Source organism: Pinus tabuliformis, chromosome 9 (genome assembly GCF_031772625.1).
Source record: "Pinus tabuliformis cultivar Carrire ecotype Pingquan chromosome 9, CPIR1, whole genome shotgun sequence".
Classification (NCBI taxonomy): Eukaryota; Viridiplantae; Streptophyta; class Pinopsida; order Pinales; family Pinaceae; genus Pinus; species Pinus tabuliformis.
In genome coordinates this window covers 21212656-21235092 of record NC_142307.1, presented here as the reverse complement: position 1 = coordinate 21235092, position 22437 = coordinate 21212656, and the positions used below count along the sequence as shown (strand labels likewise).

Below are 22437 nucleotides of genomic sequence, written 5' to 3'. Positions count from 1 at the left end.
CCCCAGAGGTTGATGCAGCTAAAAAGAAAAGTAAAAGCATAATTGGCCACATTCAACAGGAAAATGTACCACAAAATGCAAAAGATGGCAAGGACAAACACATTTAGCACGTGGGCAAAAGCCAATGCATCAACTCTACCCCATTCCCATGGCCATCACCCTGGTTCCTATAGGGGCCCTAGATGAGCCTCCTTTATCATTCAGGAACCCGTGATTTTCCCAACCCCTGGTGGGCAGTGAACCGCCCCACCTCAAAGGGGTTATCCACTGCTATACCTTACGCATCATGCTCTTATTCCTTGAGCCCCGAGCAGTTGATCAAAGAAGAATCATAAAAGACAAAAGGCATATGAAGAAGGGTGGAAAAATCAAGGTCGGGGTATCTCATTCATCGCGATTGCTCCCTCCTATACATTATATACCCAAGTGTGGGCTTCCCTTTGTTATCTACCCTTGTACCCTAACATGTGGCCCAAGATTGCCCCTTTCATTCCCTACTCCATTCATCTCTTTATCACATGCCACCAACCATTTGAAGGATGTACCTTGGACATACTATCCCCTCTAAAGGTAGAAACCACCTAATAGGGTACTTGGTCAACCTCCTTTGAGCTTGGAGACGTTAGCACATGCCAAAGCCCACTATGGAAGGGCATGCCATCATGAAGTGCCTACTTGTTTTCTTTAAATGACTTGTTGTACTGGAAGGCAAGGGGACGCATTGGATCTTATGCAGGATTACAGATGGTCTCTATTTTGGGTTTGGTCTCCCTATACGGGGTCCTAACCCTCCAAAGCGCTGCATTGGCACATGTAATGTGTGTGTAGAGAGCCATGGGCCTCCACAATAGTAGAAAACATTCCATGGATCCATAGAGATGTTCAGAGATTGCTCAAGTTTCATCTATTGGATGAGGAAGATGCACCTGGTTCACCATGCCCAACCGGCCCCATAGTTGTATCATGCACTTGGCAGCTAAGTCACCAGGTTCGTGTTCGAGTTCGAGTTCGGCGACCTTGAAATTCAAATATAGTTCGGCAACTAAAATTTTGCCGATAAAGTTCAACATAAAATTCGACATAGAAATTCGAAAAAAATATGTATATATAAAAAAAAAATCAATTTAAAGTCAAATTCAAAGTCCATAATGCACATTGCAAAGACATAAGATTATTGCTCAAACATTTAAATCATTTCGACATAATTTTAGAAACCATGAAAGCGAGTGCCAAATTCCAATAAAGAACCAAGTTCCAACTTCCATACATTGTAAACAAGGTGAGAAATTCATCATAAACATTGGCAATTTGGCACACATATCAAATTCAACAAAACCATGGGCCATATCAGATTTCATTTATTGAAAAACAATCTAATAAAAAGTATTCAAAATATATAAACTCAAAAGTTTAAAGTAGCTTGGTAGTTTTAGAAAATTGTTCATGCAAAAAGTAAACTAGAAATCTAAAACAGGAACACAAGTTTTATTCTTGATGTTCATGTGGCCCACTTGTTATATCAAAAAGTTCTATATCATCAAGAGCAATAGGAGTTGTGAATCCACTAGATGCTTCAGCGTTAGATTCATCAGTCAATTCCCTGTCAATGTCACTATCAATGTACAAATCTGTTGAAATTTGGTACCGGAAGACAGGTGGTTCCCTTAGGCTTTGATCTTTGGCCTAGGGAAAAGTGTCCAAAAGAATTTAATTTTTCTCCTAAAGTGACTTTATAATTTTATAAAGTTAAATCTAATTTAAAAGTGACTTTAAGTGATAAAGTTACTAAGTCTAATTTTAAAGTGACTTTTATAAAGTCAATGAAAAATTAGAAAGGAAACGTGACTTTGGAAATAAATGACTAAGTGAGTCTTTATTAAAGTGGGGTGAATTAAAAAATAAAAAGTGAGATTTAAATGAGCATTTAATCTCAGCCTTAGATCTCAATCTATTTCAGCCATTGGATTTAAAGATCACCCAAAAGTCACTTGGATCACCCAAAAGTCACTTGGGGTTAGATTAAAGGAGGAAAAGGTCATTAATTCTTTCATGAGCAGATTGAGAGAAGGAGAGCAAGAGAGCAAGGGAGATTTCTGGACAGTGAGCTGCGGAGTATTAGCAGCGGAGTTTCAGCAGAGCGGAGTATCAACAGCGGAGTATCAGCAGTGGAGTATCAGCAGCCGAGTTTCAACAGCGGAGTATCAGCAGCGGAGTTTCAGCAACAGAGTATCTGCAGCGGAGTTTCAGCAACAGAGTATCAGCAGCGGAGTATCAGTAGCGGAGTTTCAACAGCGGAGTTTCAACAGCGGAGTTTCAACAAGTCTGTACAGCGGAGTTTCAGCAGGGCGGAGTTTCAGCAAGGTTGAGTTTCAGCAAGGCTGAGTTTCAGCAAGGCTGAGATAAGTTGTAAAAGTTTGCTTGCTGATTTTTGCTGAATATTTCTCTTACTGTAAAAAGGCATTTTCCAGAAATAAAGAAGAGCTCTAAAACTGGTTTTCCCCAAGAGTTGTAGGGGGTTTTTCCAGGGTCACATTGACCAAAAATCTCAGTGTTTAAATGTGTTTTAATCGCTGTTTATTACTGCTGATTTTTATTTCTGCAATTTCCAGCATTCTGTAAAATTTCCAGAATTTGTGTTTTCAGCAAATTTATTTTTTCCAGCTTGTTAAATGTATGGTTATGGGAAAGGGCATTTAACTATATGGGAGAAATAAGGAGAAACTGAAAACCGGGGTGGGAAATGAGAAATTTCTACATGGTATCAGAGCTTGAGTGCTGAAGGACAGTTTGGGACAGCAAAATGAAAAATTACAGCTGCTGATTTTTCACTCAGAAAATTCCAGCAAGCTGATTTTTTCATAAACAACGGTTTTATCTTTACTACAACAGTGCTATTTTTCAGTTTTAGGACAACAGGATGTCATTGGGATTGAGGGTGGAGGATAGGCTGGATGGGCATACAAATTAAAACGTTTGGAAGGAGAGAATGCAGAGTATCTTTGAGGAGGCAGAAGTCTGGGATATCATGGTGCATACCACACAGAACCCTGTTGTTGTGCCTATTGATGCTACTCAGTTGACAGCTTATAATAAAAAGAACAACAAGGGTAAGAGGCTGATTCTAGACGGAATCAAAGACCATTGCATTCTTCATGTGAGAAGAAAGAGCAATGCCCATGAGATGTGGACAGCATTGTCCAATCTCTACCAGAGTACCAATGAGAACCGAAAGATGGTCCTGAAGGAGAAGCTGAAGAACATTAAGATGGGTAATGATAGTGCAGCTGGATATCTCACAAAGATTACTAATGTGAGAGATGAGTTGGCAACGATTGGAGAGGCCATTCCACCCACTGAGTTGGTGCGGATTGCAGTGAATGGCCTCCCCCGTTCATAGTTGAACTTTGATAATGGGGTTTGTGCACGTGAGACCCTTCCCACATGGGAGAGGTTTTGGGATGATTGCATTCCGACAGAGATCAAGAAAGGTTAGCTTGGGGCAGCCATGCCAGTTGAGCAGGATGAGGATGTAGCATTGGTGGCAGGAGGCAAGAAAGACAAAGGGAAGAAGCAGGCTTCCACAAGCAGTGGTGGGGGCAAAGGCAAAGGTAAAGGTAAACAGGGGAACACACAGAAGGACTATTCCAAGGTGAAGTGTTGGAATTGTCAAAAGATGGGACACTATGCAGTGGTGTGTCTGGAGAAGAAGAAAAAGAAGAAGGGGAAGAACCAGGACGTGGCAACTTCAGCAGAGATTGAGGACTTTGCAGGTCGTTTTGACCGGGAGTTTGCGTTCACTACGTGTGAGTCCTCTAGTGCAGGATCACTTGCCACACAGGTTCAGAGGGAGCATGCTTTTCCCTCGATTAGCGGAGCATCTTCAGGTATCTGGTATGTGGACAGTGGGGCTTCACGTCATATGACAGGAGTCCGTGAGTACTTCTCAGAACTTTCAGAGATTGGCACTGATATAGAGGTAGTACTCGGTGATGACAGAGTTGTTAGAGCAGTCGGGGTGGGGACACTGACATTTCAGAGGGAGTCCAAATCTCCCTTGAAAGTGTCAGATGTTCTTTATGTGCCAGGGATGAGGAAGAATCTCATATCCGTCTCAGCTTTGGAGGACAGAGGATATGAGGTACTGTTCAGCGGAGGACAGGTGTTGATGTATCCCAGGGGCACTCTAGCTGATTCAGCTAGAGTGATAGGTGTACGCCATGCAAAGGTGTACAAGTTTGCATTCCAGCCCCTTTTGGCATTGAGCAGTAGTACCGACAGCAGAGCTAGCAGTTCTGAGTTGTGTGAGATTTGGCACCGCAGGATGGGACATATGTATCATGGAGCCTTGAGGACATTGCGGGAGATCACTACAGGTGTGCCAGATTTCAGTACTGATCACTTTGATACTTGCAGAGGTTGTGCGATGGGCAAGTTTGCCAAATCCCCTTTTCCCAGCAGTGACAGCAGAGCGACTGGGATACTTGATTTGATTCATTCCGATGTGAGCGGTCGGATGTCTCATGTTTCCTTGAGTGGATATGAGTACTATGTTTTATTCATTGATGATCACTCCAGGAGGACCTGGATTTATTTTTTGAAGACCAAGAGTGAGGTCTTCAAGCGGTTTTAGGAGTTCAGAGCTCTTGTGGAGACACAGACAGGTCGAAAGATCAAGTCCCTGAGGTCGGATAATGGAGGAGAGTACACCCTTGGAGAGTTTGTTGACTATTGTGCGGAGGCAGGCATTAGGAGGGAGTTCACTGTTTCTTACAACCCCCAGCAGAACGGGGTTGCAGAGAGGAAGAACAGATCCATCATAGGGGCTGCCAAAGCCATGTTACATGATCAGGGGTTGCCATTGTTCTTGTGGGCAGAGGCCTGCAACACAGCTGTTTACTTGCAGAACAGGAGTCTGCATCGTGCCTTGGGGCACATGACTCCGGAGGAGGCTTTCTCTGGGAAGAAGCCTGATATTGGTCATCTTCATATCTTTGGATGCATTACATACTCCTATATACCCAAGGAGAAGAGGACCAAACTAGAGCCCACCGCAGAGAAGGGTATCTTTGTGGGCTACAGTGAGACCTCAAAGGCCTTTCGGATTTACATTCCTGCACAGAGGAGAGTTGTTGTCAGACGAGATGTGAAGTTCGAGGAGGACAGAGCCTTTAGGAGGTCACGGGAGTTAGAGTATCTGGATCAGCCAGACCCTCAGCAGCAGTTGAGTCAGTCGCAGGGATCCAGTGGGCAGGGATCAGGAGGATCAAGAGGTACATCTATGAGGATGTCAGGTCCGTCAGTGAACAGTGGCTCATCGAGCCAGAGGGGTGGTGCTCCGGGCAGCATGCAGAGCAGTTCACTAGGGAATCCACTGATGGACAGTTCACACGGTACCTCAGCTTCTACAGGTTCAGGTGGAGGCAGGAGGACAACAGACAGACAGTCAGGAGTTCAGGCTCCTGATGATGATGAGGAGGAGTTTCATTCTCCTATGGGAGAAGCATGCTCAGGGAAGAGAAAGCCCAAGTGGCTTCAGGACACCTTGAGAGATGCCACATCTGTTGCTGAGCCGAAGAGGCCGGTCAGAGAGAGTAGACCACCTGAGAGGTTTTGTAGCTATATGGTGATGGTTACCAGCATCCTTGACTCTGAGCCTTCTAGCTATGAGGAGGCAGCTAGCCAGCAGGTCTGGAGAGAGGCCATGCAGGAGGAGTATTCTTCTATCATGAAGAATGATGTTTGGGAGGTGGTGCTGAGGCCTGAGGGCAAATCCGTGGTTACTTCTAGATGGCTTTACAAGGTAAAGCATGCTGCAGATGGCAGCATTGAGAAATTCAAAGCAAGGTTTGTGGCTAGAGGGTTCTCCCAGGTAGAGGGAGTTGATTATGAGGAGACCTTCGCTCCCGTGGCTCGATATACTTCGATCCGCTCCATTATATCGATAGCAGCAGAGATGGGTTGGAAGATCCACCAGATGGATGTGAAGACTGCATTTCTCAATGGCTTCATACAGGAGGAGGTGTACATTGAGCAACCACAGAGCTTTGAGGTGCATGGGAAGGAGTCCCATGTGTGCAGACTGAAGAAGGCCCTTTATGGCCTGAAGCAAGCTCCTAGAGCTTGGTACTCCAGGATAGATACATATTTGCAGGGGATGGGTTTCACAAAGAGTGAGGCAGATCCGAACCTTTACTTTATTGTGATTGGTGAGGAGCCTCTCATTCTGGTGTTGTATGTGGATGACTTGGTCATTACAGGTGCAGAGAGACTCATAGAGCACTGCAAGAGAGATCTTGCGACGGAGTTTGAGATGAAGGACATCAGCTTGATGCATTACTTTTTGGGCTTGGAGGTGTGGCAGGAGGAGGGGCATTTCTTCCTGGGGCAGAGGAAGTATATTGTGGACATCCTTAGCAGATTCCACATGGAGGATTGTAGACCCATGTCAACACCGATGATCACCAATTGGAAGAAGCTTCATGCTTCGAATTTCGAGTTGGTGGATCCCACATTGTACAGGCAGCTGATTGGTTCCTTGATGTATTTGGTCAACACTAGACCAGATATCTGTTTTGCAGTCAACACGATGAGTCTGTGTGAGCCTAGGAAGGTTCACTGGGTGGATGCAAAACACATTTTGCAGTACTTGCAGGGGACAGTGGATTATGGTGTGGACTACAGGCAGGGAGATGGGTGAGATTGGCAAGATACACTGATTCTGATTGGGCAGGTTGTGCTTCTGATAGGAAGAGCACTTCAAGGTGCTGTTTTGGGTTGGGTTCAGCAGTAGTGTCATGGTTCAGCCGGAAGCAGCAGTCAGTAGCACTGAGTTCAGCGGAAGCAGAGTATATGGTAGCCAGTCTAGCTAGTTGTGAGGCTATCTGGCTTCGCAAGATGTTGTTTGGCTTATTTGGTCAGTCGTTGAGACCTTCAGTGATTTACTGTGATAATCAGAGTTGCATTAAACTCGCGGAGAATCCAGTGTTTCATGACAGGTCAAAGCATATCGGGATCAGATATCATTTCATCAGAGACTATGTTCAGAAGGGAGCTGTGAAGCTTGAGTATATTTCCACTGATGAGCAGGTTGCAGATATTCTTACCAAAGCCTTACCACGGGGCAAGCATGTCTACTTCAGAGACAAGATGGGTGTGGTGAGGAACACCTTCCTCGGTAAGAGGGAGTGTTGAAATTTGGTACCGGAGGACAGGTGGTTCCCTTGGGCTTTGATCTTTGGCCTAGGGAAAAGTGTCCAAAAGAATTTAATTTTTCTCTTAAAGTGACTTTATAATTTTATAAAGTTAAATCTAATTTAAAAGTGACTTTAAGTGATAAAGTTACTAAGTCTAATTTTAAAGTGACTTTTATAAATTCAATGAAAAATTAGAAAGGAAAAGTGACTTTGGAAATAAATGATTAAGTGGGTCTTTATTAAAGTGGGGTGAATTAAAAAATAAAAAGTGAGATTTAAATGAGCATTTAATCTCAGCCTTAGATCTCAATCTATTTCAGCCATTGAATTTAGGGATCACCCAAAAGTCACTTGGGGTTAGATTAAAGGAGGAAAATGAGGAAAAGATCATTAATTCTTTCATGAGAAGATTGAGAGAAGGAGAGCAAGAGAGCAAGGGAGATTTCTGGACAGTGAGCTGCGGAGTATCAGCGGCGGAGTTTCAGCAGAGCGGAGTATCAGCAGCGGAGTATTAGTAGCGGAGTATCAGCAGCGGAGTTTCAGCAGCGGAGTATCAGCAGCAGAGTTTCAGCAGCGGAGTATCAACAGCGGAGTTTCAGCAGCAGAGTATCAGCAACGGAGTTTCAACAGCGGAGTATCAGCAACGGAGTTTCAGCAGTGGAGTTTCAGCAAGGCTGAGTTTCAGCAAGTCTGTACAACGGAGTTTCAGCAGGGCGGAGTTTCAGCAAGGCGGAGTTTCAGCAAGGCTGAGTTTCAGCAAGGCTGAGATAAGTTGTAAAAGTTTGCTTGCTGATTTTTGCTGAATATTTCTCTTACTGTAAAAAGGCATTTTCCAGAAATAAAGAAGAGCTTTCAAACTGGTTTTCCCCAAGAGTTGTAGGGGGTTTTTCCAGGGTCACATTGACAAAAAATCTCAGTGTTTAAATGTGTTTTAATGGCTGTGATTTACTGCTGATTTTTATTTCTGCAATTTCCAGCATTTTGACATTTGTAAAATGTCCAGAATTTGTGTTTTCAGAAAATTTATTTTTTCCAGCTTGTTAAATGTATGGTTATGGGAAAGGGCATTTAACTATATGGGAGAAATAAGGAGAAACTGAAAACCGGGGTGGGAAATGAGAAATTTCTACAAAATCAGCTTCATCCATTGATGCATTTGGAACAGGATCGATCCACGGAGTAGAGGAATTGGATGACTCTTTAGCCACATTCTTCAATGCCAAATGCAAGTTACTACGAACACAAACAAGATCTTCTAATCGTCCAGATAACAATCTATTTCTTTTCTTGGAATGAATGTGGTCAAAGGAACTCCAATTCCTTTCACATGCTGATTCACTTGATCCCTGGCTTAAGATACGAATTGCAAAATTTTGCAATTCTAGTGCCCCTGAACCATAAAATTCCCACCATATTGCTGGATCACTTCTGCTCCTATCATACTTTGCTGATTGTGTTCCAAATAACCCTTCTTCAACTGACTTCTGATCAAACCTAGAATTTCTAGATTTGAATTTAGCTTCTCAATAGCCTGGATAAGTCCATTCATGATTTCTTCATCCCTACGTCTTGGTAACCCAAACAATCTAGGGTCCAAATAGCATGCTACTTCATGTAATGGACTATGCATCATCTTCCATCTTTGATCAATTAAATCCCATATCTCCTGGTAATTAGCTTCCACATTATTAAAAGCCATTGCAATGGTCTCTTTGCAACGATCAATGCTTTCATAAACAAGACCCATACAAGGTTTGTCACCATCAACCATGCGAAGAACATTAATAATTGGGCCACAAATTTTTAAAACCTTGTTTGCATTTTCCCAAAAGCCATTATCGAGCACTATTTGTTCAACATTTTTCCCCTTAGTTTCTTTTGAAAGGGTAGATCTCTCCCACTTAGTGTTGCAAAAAACAGCTCTTAGGCTCGCTTTTTCCTCAACAACTCTTTTCAGAGTAATATAAAAAGTGGCAAACCTTGTATCACAAGGCCTCAACAACTCTTTTGATGCATTCTTCCTGTATATGCTCAAAGTGAGACGATGGTTGATGATGAAGTTTGCAATTGTTTTGGCTCTTCGAATTGTCTCATTGACCCAAGGAAATTTGGCTAAGTCATGCAACATTAAATCTAAGTAGTGAGCTGCACAAGGGGTCCAATAAATCTGATTATACTTTTCCATAATCAGCTTCCTTGCACCAACACAATTTGATGCATTATCTGTAATAACATGGACAATATTTTCCTTCCCAACCTCTTGAATCGCTTCATCCAAAATTCCAGAAATAAATTCTGATGTCTTCACTCGATCCATTACATTTACTGCCTTCAAGAAAAGTACCCCTTGAGGACTATAAACAAGCACATTGATCAATGGGTGATGACACAAATCTGACCAACCATCACTCAAAATTGTGCATCCTGTAAGCTTCCAAGACTCTTTAATCTCAGCCAACTTTCCTGTCACTCTGTCTTTTGTTTTCTTTAGCAAAGTTGTCCTTAAAGCTTCAGATCCGGGAGGAACATAGCCCTTCCCAAAATCAATGGCCTTTTTAATTACATTTTTAAAATATGGACTCCTTGCCACATTAAAGGGAAGTGCACATGAATAAAAGAATTCTGCAATAGCATCATCAACTTCTTGTTTCTCGACAGGTTTCCAGAATTGATTTAATGTTTTGGTTCCACCTGTTTTTGCTTGAGTAGAACTTGATCCACCAATGTTTGATATTGAATTAATGGTGTTGGAGGAAGACATGGTAATCTCCTTCTCAATTCGCTGCCTCTTATTTACCCTTTTCTCTTTTTACATCTTTGAATTGGATTGGTCTTTTTGCACTGTGGCTTTTTGTTCATCAGAGATCTTAGTGCAGGCTTCAATGCCACCTCCACTTCCATTGCTAATACTGAGAAGGTGATCCACTGCTCTAGTTAAAGTGCCAGTGAAATCATGTCCACACAGCTGACATGAAAGATTATAACCATCTTTTTTGACAAAATTCCAAGCTACAACAGTTGATTTTGGGGGTGCCATTGAAATTTGAAGGTTCTGAACCTCTGATTGTTGAAAACTGGTGAAGGCTTGAAGTCTAAAATGTCTGCAATTTTTTTTGAATTTACATTTTCATTAGTTTTATTTTTTTTTGCAGAATGAAATTATGAAAATTTGAAACTATATTTTATATAAAAAAAATTATCAGTTCAAAATTCAGCCTCAGCCTCTTTAAATACTGATAAATTGTATTTAAGTTTTAACTGATAAAAACTAGTAAATTTTATTGAACTGATAAAAAAAAGTGTATTTTAATTTTTGACTTACCTGGATAGTGCGGCTTGCTGGAAACTTGAGGCTGCTTGAAAGTTGAAGGCTCACTGCTCTTAGGCTTTGTCAAGACTCAGAACTTCAAAAAAAAAATTTGAGCTATCTCACAGTCACCACTACTCAGATTTCACAATTATAATTTAGACCAATCAATGATATTGATTGCAGCCTGCAGGGTTTGAGGAGAGGAGTCAAGACAGATCAGTTGATAACTTGATACACAAGTTACCAAAACATAAAAAAAAATCACAACCTACAACCTACAACTTATAACTGAAGTCTGAGAGTCGTATTACTGTATGTAATACTTCTGTTCTCTTACTCTAAAATTGTCAAGTATAATAATATGGTGTTCACTGTTTATACTAGGTCGGCTTGTCTAGATTGATTTTGAAACATTGAAACAAGTATTTGTCTACACTCAGGTCTGGAGATATATGATTATGTAAGCAATTCCCCAGGAATAGGGCAGCTTGTTTAGAATCCAGGCTGTTTGATTTCAATTCTGAGAAGTGGTTTCGCCATTGCCTTTTGCTTCCGCTTTTCTAGTCCTTGTGGCAATTTAAAAAGGTTTTCCAGGAAATTGTTCTCACATCTCTGCTTCAAGTAGATTTTATATCCAAGTCTGTCTTTCCTGAGGTATGTCTGTTGCTGTGTATTTTGTGAAGGGGATTCTACAATTTCGTGAAGGATCTTCTCTTGCAGGGACTCTGTTCTGGTAGCATGCTTTTTAAATCTGAGTGGAGGGGAATCCTCATTATCTCTCTGGAATTGAGGCCTTTTTTTGGTCTTATCCTACACAATCTGGTTTTATTTGAAGTTTGGCTTGGCCTTTTGAGGACAGCCATGGATCACAGGGAAGTGTTGGAATTCAAGAGGGCATTGAGAAGGCATGAAGGGTACATGAAGTCCAACAGGGCCTCCAAAGTGTATGAGAACAAACATCTCTGTGTTCCTCAACATATATCCATAATGAGTTTGCTGGTTCCACAAAAACAGAGGATTGGACCTCCTTGCTCTCATTGACAAGTTATGATATATCATAGAGACAATCATTGTGAAGTAGGCCGCAATTCAAGCAATCAATGGTCACTGTATAAGGTCACTAGGTTTATGAATTTTAATTCTGCATGGGTAATCATGACATTATAGCCTACAGGTCCTTTGCTGCTTCAGAATTAGGCCTCAGACCTTGCTTAGTCTCTCGTTGTCCTAAAATAAAGGGCTGAGGTCTGTTGTAAACTTGTACAAGGGGCGAGGTACAATCTAGAGGAACCTTTAGGCTTTAATGTAAAATTTGGGGCTTTAGCGTGGTATTATAATTTATGTGTAGAGGTGCTAGGTTATAGGTTAATAAACTTACTATGCACAAGCAGCAGGAGTCAAGATTGCTCGGCCAGCGGCTAGGTATCACCATATCAGTATGTCGGCGTGCAGGAGTGAACTTCAAGAGGCGAGCTGAGGCAGCAGGAGGCAAGAGCTGAATTGTAGTCTGTATGTTGCTCACGCGGAGTCTAGACTGGTCGTTCGGTTGAGGTCAATAGTCGTCGGTCGCAGGCTGCAGCGTTGGTCGGTGGTAGACTGGTAGGTATAACCCTCCGCAAACAATGAACATTGAAACCTAACCCTCTGGCGTCCACAAACAATGAAACCAAAAGCAAAACGGGCCCGCAATAATTCATTTCGAAATTTTTTAAATCGAACCAAAACGATTTTTATCGAACCGAAACGAACTTAATCGATTATGTTCGCGTTCAAATTCGAGTTTGGCTTGAAGTTCGAGTTCGCCATAAAGTTCGGCGAACTTGAACGAATAAGTTCGTATTCGTTTGAAGTTCGGCGAATTTCGAACTTATTCGTTCAAATTCGTCGAACTTGGTGACTAAGCTTTGCAGATGACCCAAGACTTGTATGCTGATGTGGCATCACTTACATTATCATCTGAGCCCTTACAGGTGGTCTACAGGGATCTTCGATCTACTTGGAGACCCATAAGGTTACTTGTGTGCCCCCACACCCATTAGGAACACCACAGGTTTATTATTGGGAGAACAAGGGGCCAACCCCTTGTCCACTACTTTTGGGAGTCCTATTCATCATTATGGCACTTATGGACTTCATCAAGCTTCTTAGAAGGCCCAACGATATGTATTATTGATCATTCGACCTCTTAAGGGGCTTATTCTTTTGTTTATGAGCTAGTTTGGTGGGCTTGTCACCAAAAGTTAATTCTTTTGCACATTATTTTATTCTAGGTAGTAGGGGCTAATGTAGGCCTAATTAGCTAAATCGAACTCATTAGAAGTGTATAAATACAAGTGACGTGACTTCATTTTATCATCATCACTTGGATTGAACTTGTATCTCTCTTGAAAATTTCACTATCCTTCTTGGAGGATGAATTTTGGAGCATGGAATGAATTTTGATGTTTGGATTATTTTCTCTTGTCTTGGAGCTTCTTGATTGGCAAATTCTTGATGGTTGGATACACTCTTATTACATGTAAGTACAATTTAATGCTATTTTCTTTTCTATTCTTGTCACGTACATTGTTGCTGGGATTTCGCTATACTAGGAATAATTTACTGCATCCATTTATGTAAAGTTGTGGAAATTCAGTTTCTAGATAGTGATGCTTCATTTATGGGGCATGTATTATGAATGAATGTTCCTAGAGATGCTTCTTTATTGAAACTCATCTTGATAAGTCATCAATCTTGCAAAATGAAGTATAAAGTTCTTGAAGCTACTTTTGTTGCTGCCCTAATGTTATGCAAAGTTGTCTTTGAGGCCTTCTTGACATAGAAAATTCAATGTCCATAGTCATAATTACTCTTGACTCCAAATCTCCCCCAAGGGTTAGGCACTGGTCCACCATAAGGTGATCACCTTAAACCTATTTTTATTCTCCCCTCCCGTCTTCTCTAGGTCACATAGGGCATCAATTATCTCACAATCTAGCCATCCAAATACTTCGATTTTTGGTCCACAACTGTGCTGGTGTGTCCTCAAGAAGCCCTCCAAATTTCAAGAGATTTTGACGGTGGGATCTTGAGATGTCGCAAGCCCTAGCTCGAAGACCAATTCTTGCCCTTAGTTCCCTTAGGCTAGAAACCTCATTGGGATCCTTGCATTGCCTTTCATTGAAAATTCGTTCCTTGATCGCTTTCCCCTCCCTAATTAGGTCAAGCATATCATTTGTTGCCAAATCCTATCCCCTTGACCTAACCTCTGGTCCACTTGGGCTCGTGTGGTCCCATGCACGATCAAGGTTAATTCTTCAAAGATCACCTAGAACCCAAGTTTCCACAAGAATTCTAGGGCTTAGGGATCTCCTTTTTTAAGACACATACTCAAAAACTAACCCTTGAAAATCTCCCCAAGCCCTTCCTTGAGAGTCTTCCATCTTGTCTTCCAAGACAAGCAAGTCACATATTTGAGCTTCTCTTGTGAATAGGCTTCCAAGATCTTAAATTTTTTTTTTGCCAGAGCTACAACGTCCAAAAGAACTACAACTTGGGTCTTTACAAAATCCCATAGGTCATTCTCCATGAGAACCTCCAACCTCTCCTTCCATGGATAGAAATTATAAGCACACTCCAACCTCTCCTTGAACCTCAGACTAGTTGCTATCATTAGATAAGATCAACTAAAAGATTATTGTTGGTACTATCTCCTTCTCTCCCTCCGAGGGTTGATTTGCACCAATCGCACTTATGTCCGGTTGCTTTTGGATTTGTCTTCCATTGCCCATTCTTAACGACGACCTCACGAAGTTGTCTCTGGTACACTCTTTCCTTTTATGCCTGCAATTGCTCATGTTCTAGTTGCTCAACCTGCTGAAACTTTGTCACAATGCCACTGCAATTGTCTCTACCTCAAGTCACCCGCAAATTGTGCCAATGGTTGTTCTCGATTTGCATGGGCTTGTTTCGACTACGTGTGCACTTAGTTGCCGAGTTGACACAGACCTTGCTGCTATCCACTTCAGCGCCTTGTGGCCTGTGTCTCCTTCATGATGTCTCTGGGTTGTAATGGCAACTCTTTGCACCAATCACGCCATCCCTCTATGCCTGTTGTCTGCCCCGCGCCTAGTCCTAACAATCCATTGCTACAATGGCATTTTTTGGCCCCTCGACTTAACCTTACCACAACGGCCTTTTCCCTATGCTTTTTCCTTTGTCATTGGTTGGTGTCATTTTTCCACAACTTGTGTTGGTTGCAAGAGTTCTGTTGCGGCCCGACTACCAGTAGGTCGTTATCTATGTTGGTTGTTAGGAAAACTCCTTAGATTTGTCATGAACTGTCACAAACTGCTGTCCCTTGTCTTGGCCTAGCCACCTGCGCATACTTTTGTTTCTATCATGGGTCGGTTGTGCGTGACTGGTTACGGCAACATCTGGGCACTTGATGTCCTCCCTTGGCCAGATTTCCTTTGCTGCCACCATCTCTGCTCGTGCTCCGCTCCTTGATCAAATCCCACGAATGCCAGCTTTTGATGCAACTGGTCGATTGATCTTCTATGCACTCTGCTTGACAAACCCCTTGTGTTGTTGCTCTGCCCGAGCAGGTGGTGTTTCAACTGCTCTCTGCACCCTGTTTGGGTAGGTTTGATAGCCCACTTAGGCTGTTGGCCACCCCCCCCACCACCTCATTTTATTTTTTCTGTCTTTAACTTTTCTTAGTGTATATATTTTTTAATTTTTAATATTTTTTTATGACTTGGCCCCTTCCACATATGGATTAATTTACACCACGTACTATGGCCTTGCAAAAGCAAAAAAAATCCTTTGTTGTTGTGCAGCCTAAATTTTTTTAATTCTGTACCTTGTATGATTGTGGCCGAACTTGGCCCCTGGCAATCCTGTATGAACTTAGCTTCTTGTGTGATTCATAGATTAGTTTTTAGAGTTTATCTCTCTGATACCATGTTAGTTTTGCTGCAAACTAACACCCAACCATTCATTGAATTAACAAATTATAGATCAACTAAATGGAAGGACAACTAGGTTCTTAACTTAATTGGTGGAAGCAAAAATCATATTAGCCAATCTCAATAACAATGAGACAAAGAATTTTCCCAATCTGCAACTCTTCATTAAAAACTTAGAATTCACTGGGATCTCGTCCTGGGATAATGGCCGAACTGAGAAAATAACAGATTATAATAAACCTTGGATTTGATCCAGCAGATCAGGTCCTAGAGGATCACACTATTCATTGATATTCCTCTCTCAATCTTGTGCTCATGTTTGGTGTGTCTTCTCTTTCTCTTTAGCTTTGCTCTTATAACATACATTGAGCTAAATCCCTAACCCTAATCTCCAAAGTCATTGATGGTTGAGATTAGATCTCACCTCCCTTGAGATCAAAGGCTGAGATTAAAACATAATCACTAAAGTAATTATTTCACTTTTCTTAAGATTGCTTTAGCTCAGTTAGCCAACATAATAATTTTGTGCTTTCCTGGGTCAAAACTTAGGCTAAGGTATAAAAGAAACTTGCTCACACGAGAGCAAGTGTCTAAGGAGATCTTGGGTAACTTCTGCATGCCTAGATATTTAGGCCTGTGCAGAAGTACCTGCTCGAGCTACAAACATCAACAGAAAAAATATAGATAATTCAGCTGTCTGATTTAATTTACCATTTTGCTGTTAATTTCACCAATGCTTAATCTTCAGTGAACTTTGTTTTTTGTTTGTTTGAAGAATTGCTGAATGCAGTGACTCTCTCTCTCTCTCTATATATATATATAGTGTAGGATAGCAACCTTGTTTTCAAATGCAATGTTTTATGAGGAAGCTGGGGCGTTTCAAGCTGTCCTTCCCATCAGTTTTTAATTTTATTTTTAACTTGGTTTGAGCAGCAGATCACAATTGTGAAGTGGGTATTGTAGTGTGCATTGGCAGTCTGTGCTGATGTTGGCTTCTTTTCTCCACAGAGAAATGGTTCAATGCTCATGAGCAAAGCTTACTATGGTTTTCTCTTTAAAAATCTGAAAGTTTGCAGCAGATTTGATAATAGCTGCACGAGGCTGGTTTTTCTGGTGCACAATTATACTTCTGAAGTCCAGTTCATAGCTTCCAGAAAATTAGATCTAAGCAGGGTATGTTTCCTGTTTTTATAGAATAATTTTAAAATGTTGAATTGTTTAGAAAACAAAAATTAAGGCTGCTGTCCATTGCTTGTTGAATTAAGATAAAATATATCTCATTTACCTCTGGTTCATGCAGGATTCCATGAAGCAATTCAGTTCATATAAGTTGAGCTTGATAAATGTGTGCTTTCTTTTAAGTTTTAACATAGTTAAACTCAAGGAGTTATTATATTATTGAAAAAAAATATTTTTTTAGCATAGGAAGATGAGAAACAGTTTACTACATCTTTTGATTTACGATGTAATTTGGGAAGTATATATATTTCTTGTATTTGCTTATCACATATCTTATACAACTATACAGAGCTGTATAAAGTTTATGTACTCTGCTTTTTGTTGACACCTAATCTTTGGGATTAGGAAAATCTATGTAAATATTGTAAATAGTAAAATAAAGGAAATTGGAAGACGAAGAGACATTGGGAGATGAATTCCAATAGTCTCCCTCTCCTTGTATATATTCATGTTCTTTCTTAATGCAAAATGCAATTGATTTGTGGAGTTACTCCCCTGGCCTGACATGGTATCAGAGCCAACCCCAAATTTAGTTTTCTGCGTTGTAACTCGTGTCAGTGTCCTGCCATTAAATTGTCCCTCTGTTCTCCGTCAAATCTCTGCATTTGGACAAACCATCCTCTGCATTCAGTGCATTGTTGAAATTATTGTGCGTGGATGGATTTGTGCGTTGGTCCATTTTCTACGGTTCTGCATTGAAGGATTCAAAACCTGCATTGATTTGAGCACTGGTCATTCCTGCTTGTGGTATCTCTATGTTGAATGGTGCGTAATCTCTGCGTTGAATTGGGTGGAATTATATGCATTGAAATGGTATGGCCGTGTATGAAAATATGGTGAAGACAAGTAAAAATGCATTGGTCATTTTGGTACTATTTCATTGGCTCTGTGTTGGCTAATTATGTCGTGAGCATTGCTGTTATATGCCTTGGTTAATTACACTGTATGTGTTGTAGTATATGCTGCTGTGCATTGGTGCTTTATGGTTGGCTGCATAATCCGAAGTTTTTATTGGTCATATGTGATGGCATAATAACCTGCATTGAAGTTTTTGAACACTTTTAATGTGTGCATATGATAACCTGCATTGAAGTTTTCAAACACTTTTAATGTGTGCATATGATAACTTTTTAAAAGGTCATGGTATATGTGGTATGGTGCGATGACCATATATGGAAGACCATAATTTATGTTAAAGCCATATGTTGAGTTCTCCCATTATGAAGTACATATGTATGTTGTAAATATATTTTGGAGATGTTTAATATATGGTGTGAGTAGTGGTGAGAGTTGGACCTTATTTTTTTACCTTTGAGTTGAGTTTTTTTTTTTCGGGTACATAATGCACTCCTTAATCTCTATTGTGGGAGTAGTTCTCACTGGCAAAGAGAACTACCATGAGTGGTCCAGGGAGATAAAACACACCTTGATATTTAATGAGTTGTGGAAAGGAATTTGTGAAGGAAAAGGAGACAAGGAACTTGCCATTTGGGAAAATAAGAACAACAAGGCCTATGCCTTGATTGTAGCGTCAGTAAATGAAGAGGTGAGTCCGACATATTTTGCCATTTTCAAATGCTTTTGAAGCTTTAAAGAAGTTGAAGGAATTATATGACTCACACTCTGAACTTGAAGTTGTTCAATTGATGATCAAGTTGTTCAATCTTGAGTTGAAAAATGATGACCCTCTTGCCTTAGCATTAGAAATAAGATCCATTATGCATGACATAAAAGCCATTGGTGTTGAAATAGATGTTCCTCTCACAGCCTATGTCAAGGCACTATATCCCACTTATTCACATTATCTTGAGTCATTGCAAGCAAGTGGAAAACTTAAGGAGATTTCCTTTGACTCCCTTGAGAAGAAGTTTGCTGAAAGAGAGAAGGATTTTGGGAAGAAGACAGCTCCTCAGTCTCCTGAAGAAGTTGTATGCCTTGCACAAAAAGAGAAGAATCAGGGACAAGATTCTTCTAGAGGAAGAGGTGGCCGAAAAAACGTGGAAAGAAGAATTTTAGAGGCAGGGGACAAACATTTCCAAGGAGAAAGGTCTGATCTTCATTGTATACGATGCAACAGAAATGGACATGGTGCTTCCACATGTAAGCTGCCTTGGGACAAAATTGAGTAGGAAAGAAATGAAGAAAAAGGTAAAACACCTGCTAAATGGAAAGGAAAACCACCCGAGTCCGCTCATCATGTTGTGGCACATTGCAACATTGGAGTAACTAAAGGCTTATTTGATGCTTCACTTGCTTCATGGTGTTGATTTGGGGTAGCATCAAATGTGCTCTAGCCACGAAATTTGGTGGAGAGGTTGGGGCACATGAGATCTCCAATATCCAGAAAGGGTTTGGGCAGATTTTAAATAGTTCAAGAGGTATTAAAATGATTAATATTTTTAATGAAGTCCCTAAGTCTAAACTTAGGGAAAATACATTTATTAATGTGTATTAATATGAAACTGTGTTAGAATGGTCCAAAAGACATGGATCAAGCTAGATCTAATCTTAGCTGTTGATTAGGGACTTAATCTCGACTGTTGATATGTCAATAAGAAAAGTATAAGAGGAGGCTTGAGGGTCACTTGGAGAAAAAACTAGAGTGATAAGTTATTCTATTCTCTAGAGCAGGGTTTGCTAAGAGAGATAGAATTAGTGATCGAGAGTTGCAGCTGAGGGGCATTGAGTACATAGAGACAAAGAGGTAAATATAGTGCCGGGAGAGTAGCGCAAGCGCCGGGGAGAGTGACGCATAGCCAGCTAGGGCTCACGCAGGGCCACACAGAGGTAGCCAGGAGTTGCGCAGAGCCTCAGAGGGGTCAGCATTGCTGACGCAGAGGTCCAAAGGGCTGACACAGGGCCTCCTAAGGCTGACGCAGACCCATTAGGGGTGACGCAGGGCCAACACTGGGCAGAAAGGGGTTGACGCAGTATAGAGAGAGGCTGACGCAGGGGTTTTTGGGGTAGATTGGTGTTGAGTAGCTGCCGAAAGGATTATCCAGGGTTTCAACCAGGAGATTTGTCAGAAACTGAGTGGTATTACTGCCAAGGAAATTCTCTGTTGGGTAGGCCAGTTTTGACACCCAGATTTTTTAATTTTAGGTATGTTCTATGCTTAGAGCAATTTATTTTAATTTTCACAGTTAGCTCAATATCTTTTCCAGATTAACAATCACATCAGCATTAAAGTAAACTGCAGATAGAACATAAACATAAATCGCAAAAGACAAGCCAAGACAAGAGGACACAAGATGTGGTGCTAGCCAGGGACAAACCCCAATGTGGGGAAACCCTTGATCAATTCTTCTTATATGTTCTTCAATAGTTCAACAGAGAGAGAGAGAGATAGTACGTTTACAACAGAAGTCAACACTTTGACTTATCTAGATAAGAGCATAGATCATCTCTGAGAAGATGATACATGAGATCAGTTGAAGACATGCTGCTTCCACTGATTCTCCAAGGTGACTCCTTCACCTATCGTTGTGCTGCATTTCATCATCATGTTGCACCTCATCGTGCTCCACCATGTTGCATCCATCATCACTATGCTGCATCTCATCATGCTTCATTAATCATGACTGTACCCATCACTGTACTGCATTATGTGCCATTGTTGCACCATGTTGCCATACTGACCTATGTGCTGGCTGCATCTTGCTTGCTTGTTGTCCCTAGCTTGCTTGTTGTCCCTAGCATGCTTGTTGTCCTTTGCATGCTTGCTGTCCCTTGCATGCTAGCTGTAACATTGCATGCTTGGTGTATTTGCTGCTAAGTACCATACAACTGTCCCAATGTTAGTTAGTTGTCCCTTGCATGCTGCTGTCCTATGGAGACTGATGCTTTGGCTATTCCGGCAGTTTCGACAATTTTGGCTGTTCCGATAGTTCCGGAAATTCTGGCTATTCCCGACATTTCCGGCAGTCTTGGTAGTTCTGGCAGTTCCCGGCAGTTCCGGCTTTGGCCCTCTGCATCAGTTTTCCCGGCTATTCCGGCTATTCCGGTTGTTCCGGCTATTCCCGACAGTTCCAATAGTTCCGGCTATTTCCGGCAATTCCGGCAGTTCCGGCAGTTCCAGCAATTCCGACAGTTCCAGTAGTTCTGGCTTTTCTCGGCAGTTCCGGCAGTTCCTGGCAGTTTTGGCAATTCCGGCGATTCCCGACAGTTCCGCGTTCTGGCTTTTCCCAACAGTTCCGACAATTCCGGCTATTACTGGCAATTCCGGCAGTTCCCGACAATTCCGACTATTCCCGACTGTTGGGTCCCTATAATACTAGTGATTACCCCATTACTATTATAGTTATACCCCTTATTTATATTGTTGTGCCCCTATTACCCCCATATTGTTATTTTTGTGGCTTTATATTATTATTGTTAGGTCGGCTGGATTATATTGTGACTCCTTAGACTCCTATATATAGAAAGGAGGTTTTGTCATTTGAATCATTAAAGAATTGTTCATTTATGTAATGTAAAGGAGGTTGCCCCCTCAAAGAGGCTGAATTCTAAGGCGTTGATTTATCTTTTCTATCTTTTCTTGAGCTGGTTTCATAACATTTGGTATCAGAGCTTTGAATTCTAGGGTTTCGCTGCTCCAAACAGGTCATCGTGGAATTTTCGCTATAACTTTTTTTCTGTGACGTTTCAGAATTCGCAAAAAAAACCCAATTGAGAAGAAATCGCGCTGAACTTTGGGTCCGAATTTCAGAGCTTTTCACGCGATATTTTCGGAGATATGATCTGAGGAAGTTGGTCTTTTTGCACTCCTGAATTACATTCAAAACAGGTGACCTGGGGAAAATTGTCATAACTTTCTCTCTGGGAATCAAATTGGAATTTCGTAAGAAGGTACAGAAAGAGGACGGACTGTAGTTTCTTGTGTATCTTTTTCAGAACCAAATATCGAAAATTGTACACGTGGCACTTCATACAACTTCGCTCTTCTGGAAAGGTCTATAATCAGGTCATCTTGGGAGATTGTGCATAACTCTTTCTTGGAGAATCCAATTTGGATCAGACTGGTGGCATTGGAAAGAGGATACAGAGAGCTACTACAGGTCACAAATTCAGAACTAGATGATTGGAAAGTACAGAGATATATCAGAAGCAATATCGAGCTCCTACAAAGTGAAAAAAGGTGTGTAGATTTTTTAAATTTTTGCTTAAGCTTGGTTTGAAAATTTATTTTGAAGGAATTCAAAGGGCATATTAGAGCAAAATTATCGGTAACTGATGCCCCGAGGAAAGAAAATGCAAACACCTAGTAAGGAACCTGAAAGCTCTAGCATGACTCATGAAGAAGAGGAAGAAATGCTACATGATATATCAAAATTACAAGAGCAAGTGCAACAAATGTCACGCTCACAAAAGCTAACAGATGCTAAGATAAATGGCGTGGAAGCGAAGATGGACATTTTGAAGATAGATTTGAACACAAATTTGAAGACAGGCATGGCAGATTTGAAGACAGATTTGACAAATTTTCTACAAGAAATACTTACTAATGGTGAAAAGGTAGTAAAGGAAACTCATAATGAGAACAAAAGAAATGTTAATCATGATTCCATAGACGCTAATGTTGGATCGAAGGATCACCATATTCCAAAAATCGATATGAGGAAGTTTGATGGCAAGGATCCCGCCACATGGATATTACAGATGGAGCAATTCTTCGATCTCAATAATGTGCAAAACGCACAAAAGGTACGTATGGCAACTGTATATTTGGAACCAAATCAGTTTGTAT

At 41.1% G+C, this 22437-nt stretch overlaps 1 protein-coding gene across 4 annotated transcripts in view; it reads left to right on the top strand.

The window, feature by feature from the left end:
• The window catches only part of LOC149146909 (uncharacterized), a 102972-nt gene that overhangs the window by 60395 nt on the left and 20140 nt on the right, over positions 1 to 22437 (top strand). The window contains exon 2 of one of the 4 annotated variants that reach the window (XM_089438248.1): positions 16386 to 16625. The exons of 1 other annotated variant lie outside the window; for it this stretch is intronic. In XM_089438248.1, the coding sequence (XP_089294374.1) occupies positions 16473 to 16625 (153 nt within the window). In that variant the 5' untranslated portion in view covers positions 16386 to 16472. The remainder of the gene's footprint in view (positions 1 to 16385; positions 16626 to 22437) is intronic. 2 more of the 4 variants (XM_089438250.1, XM_089438249.1) reach the window with 2 other exon arrangements.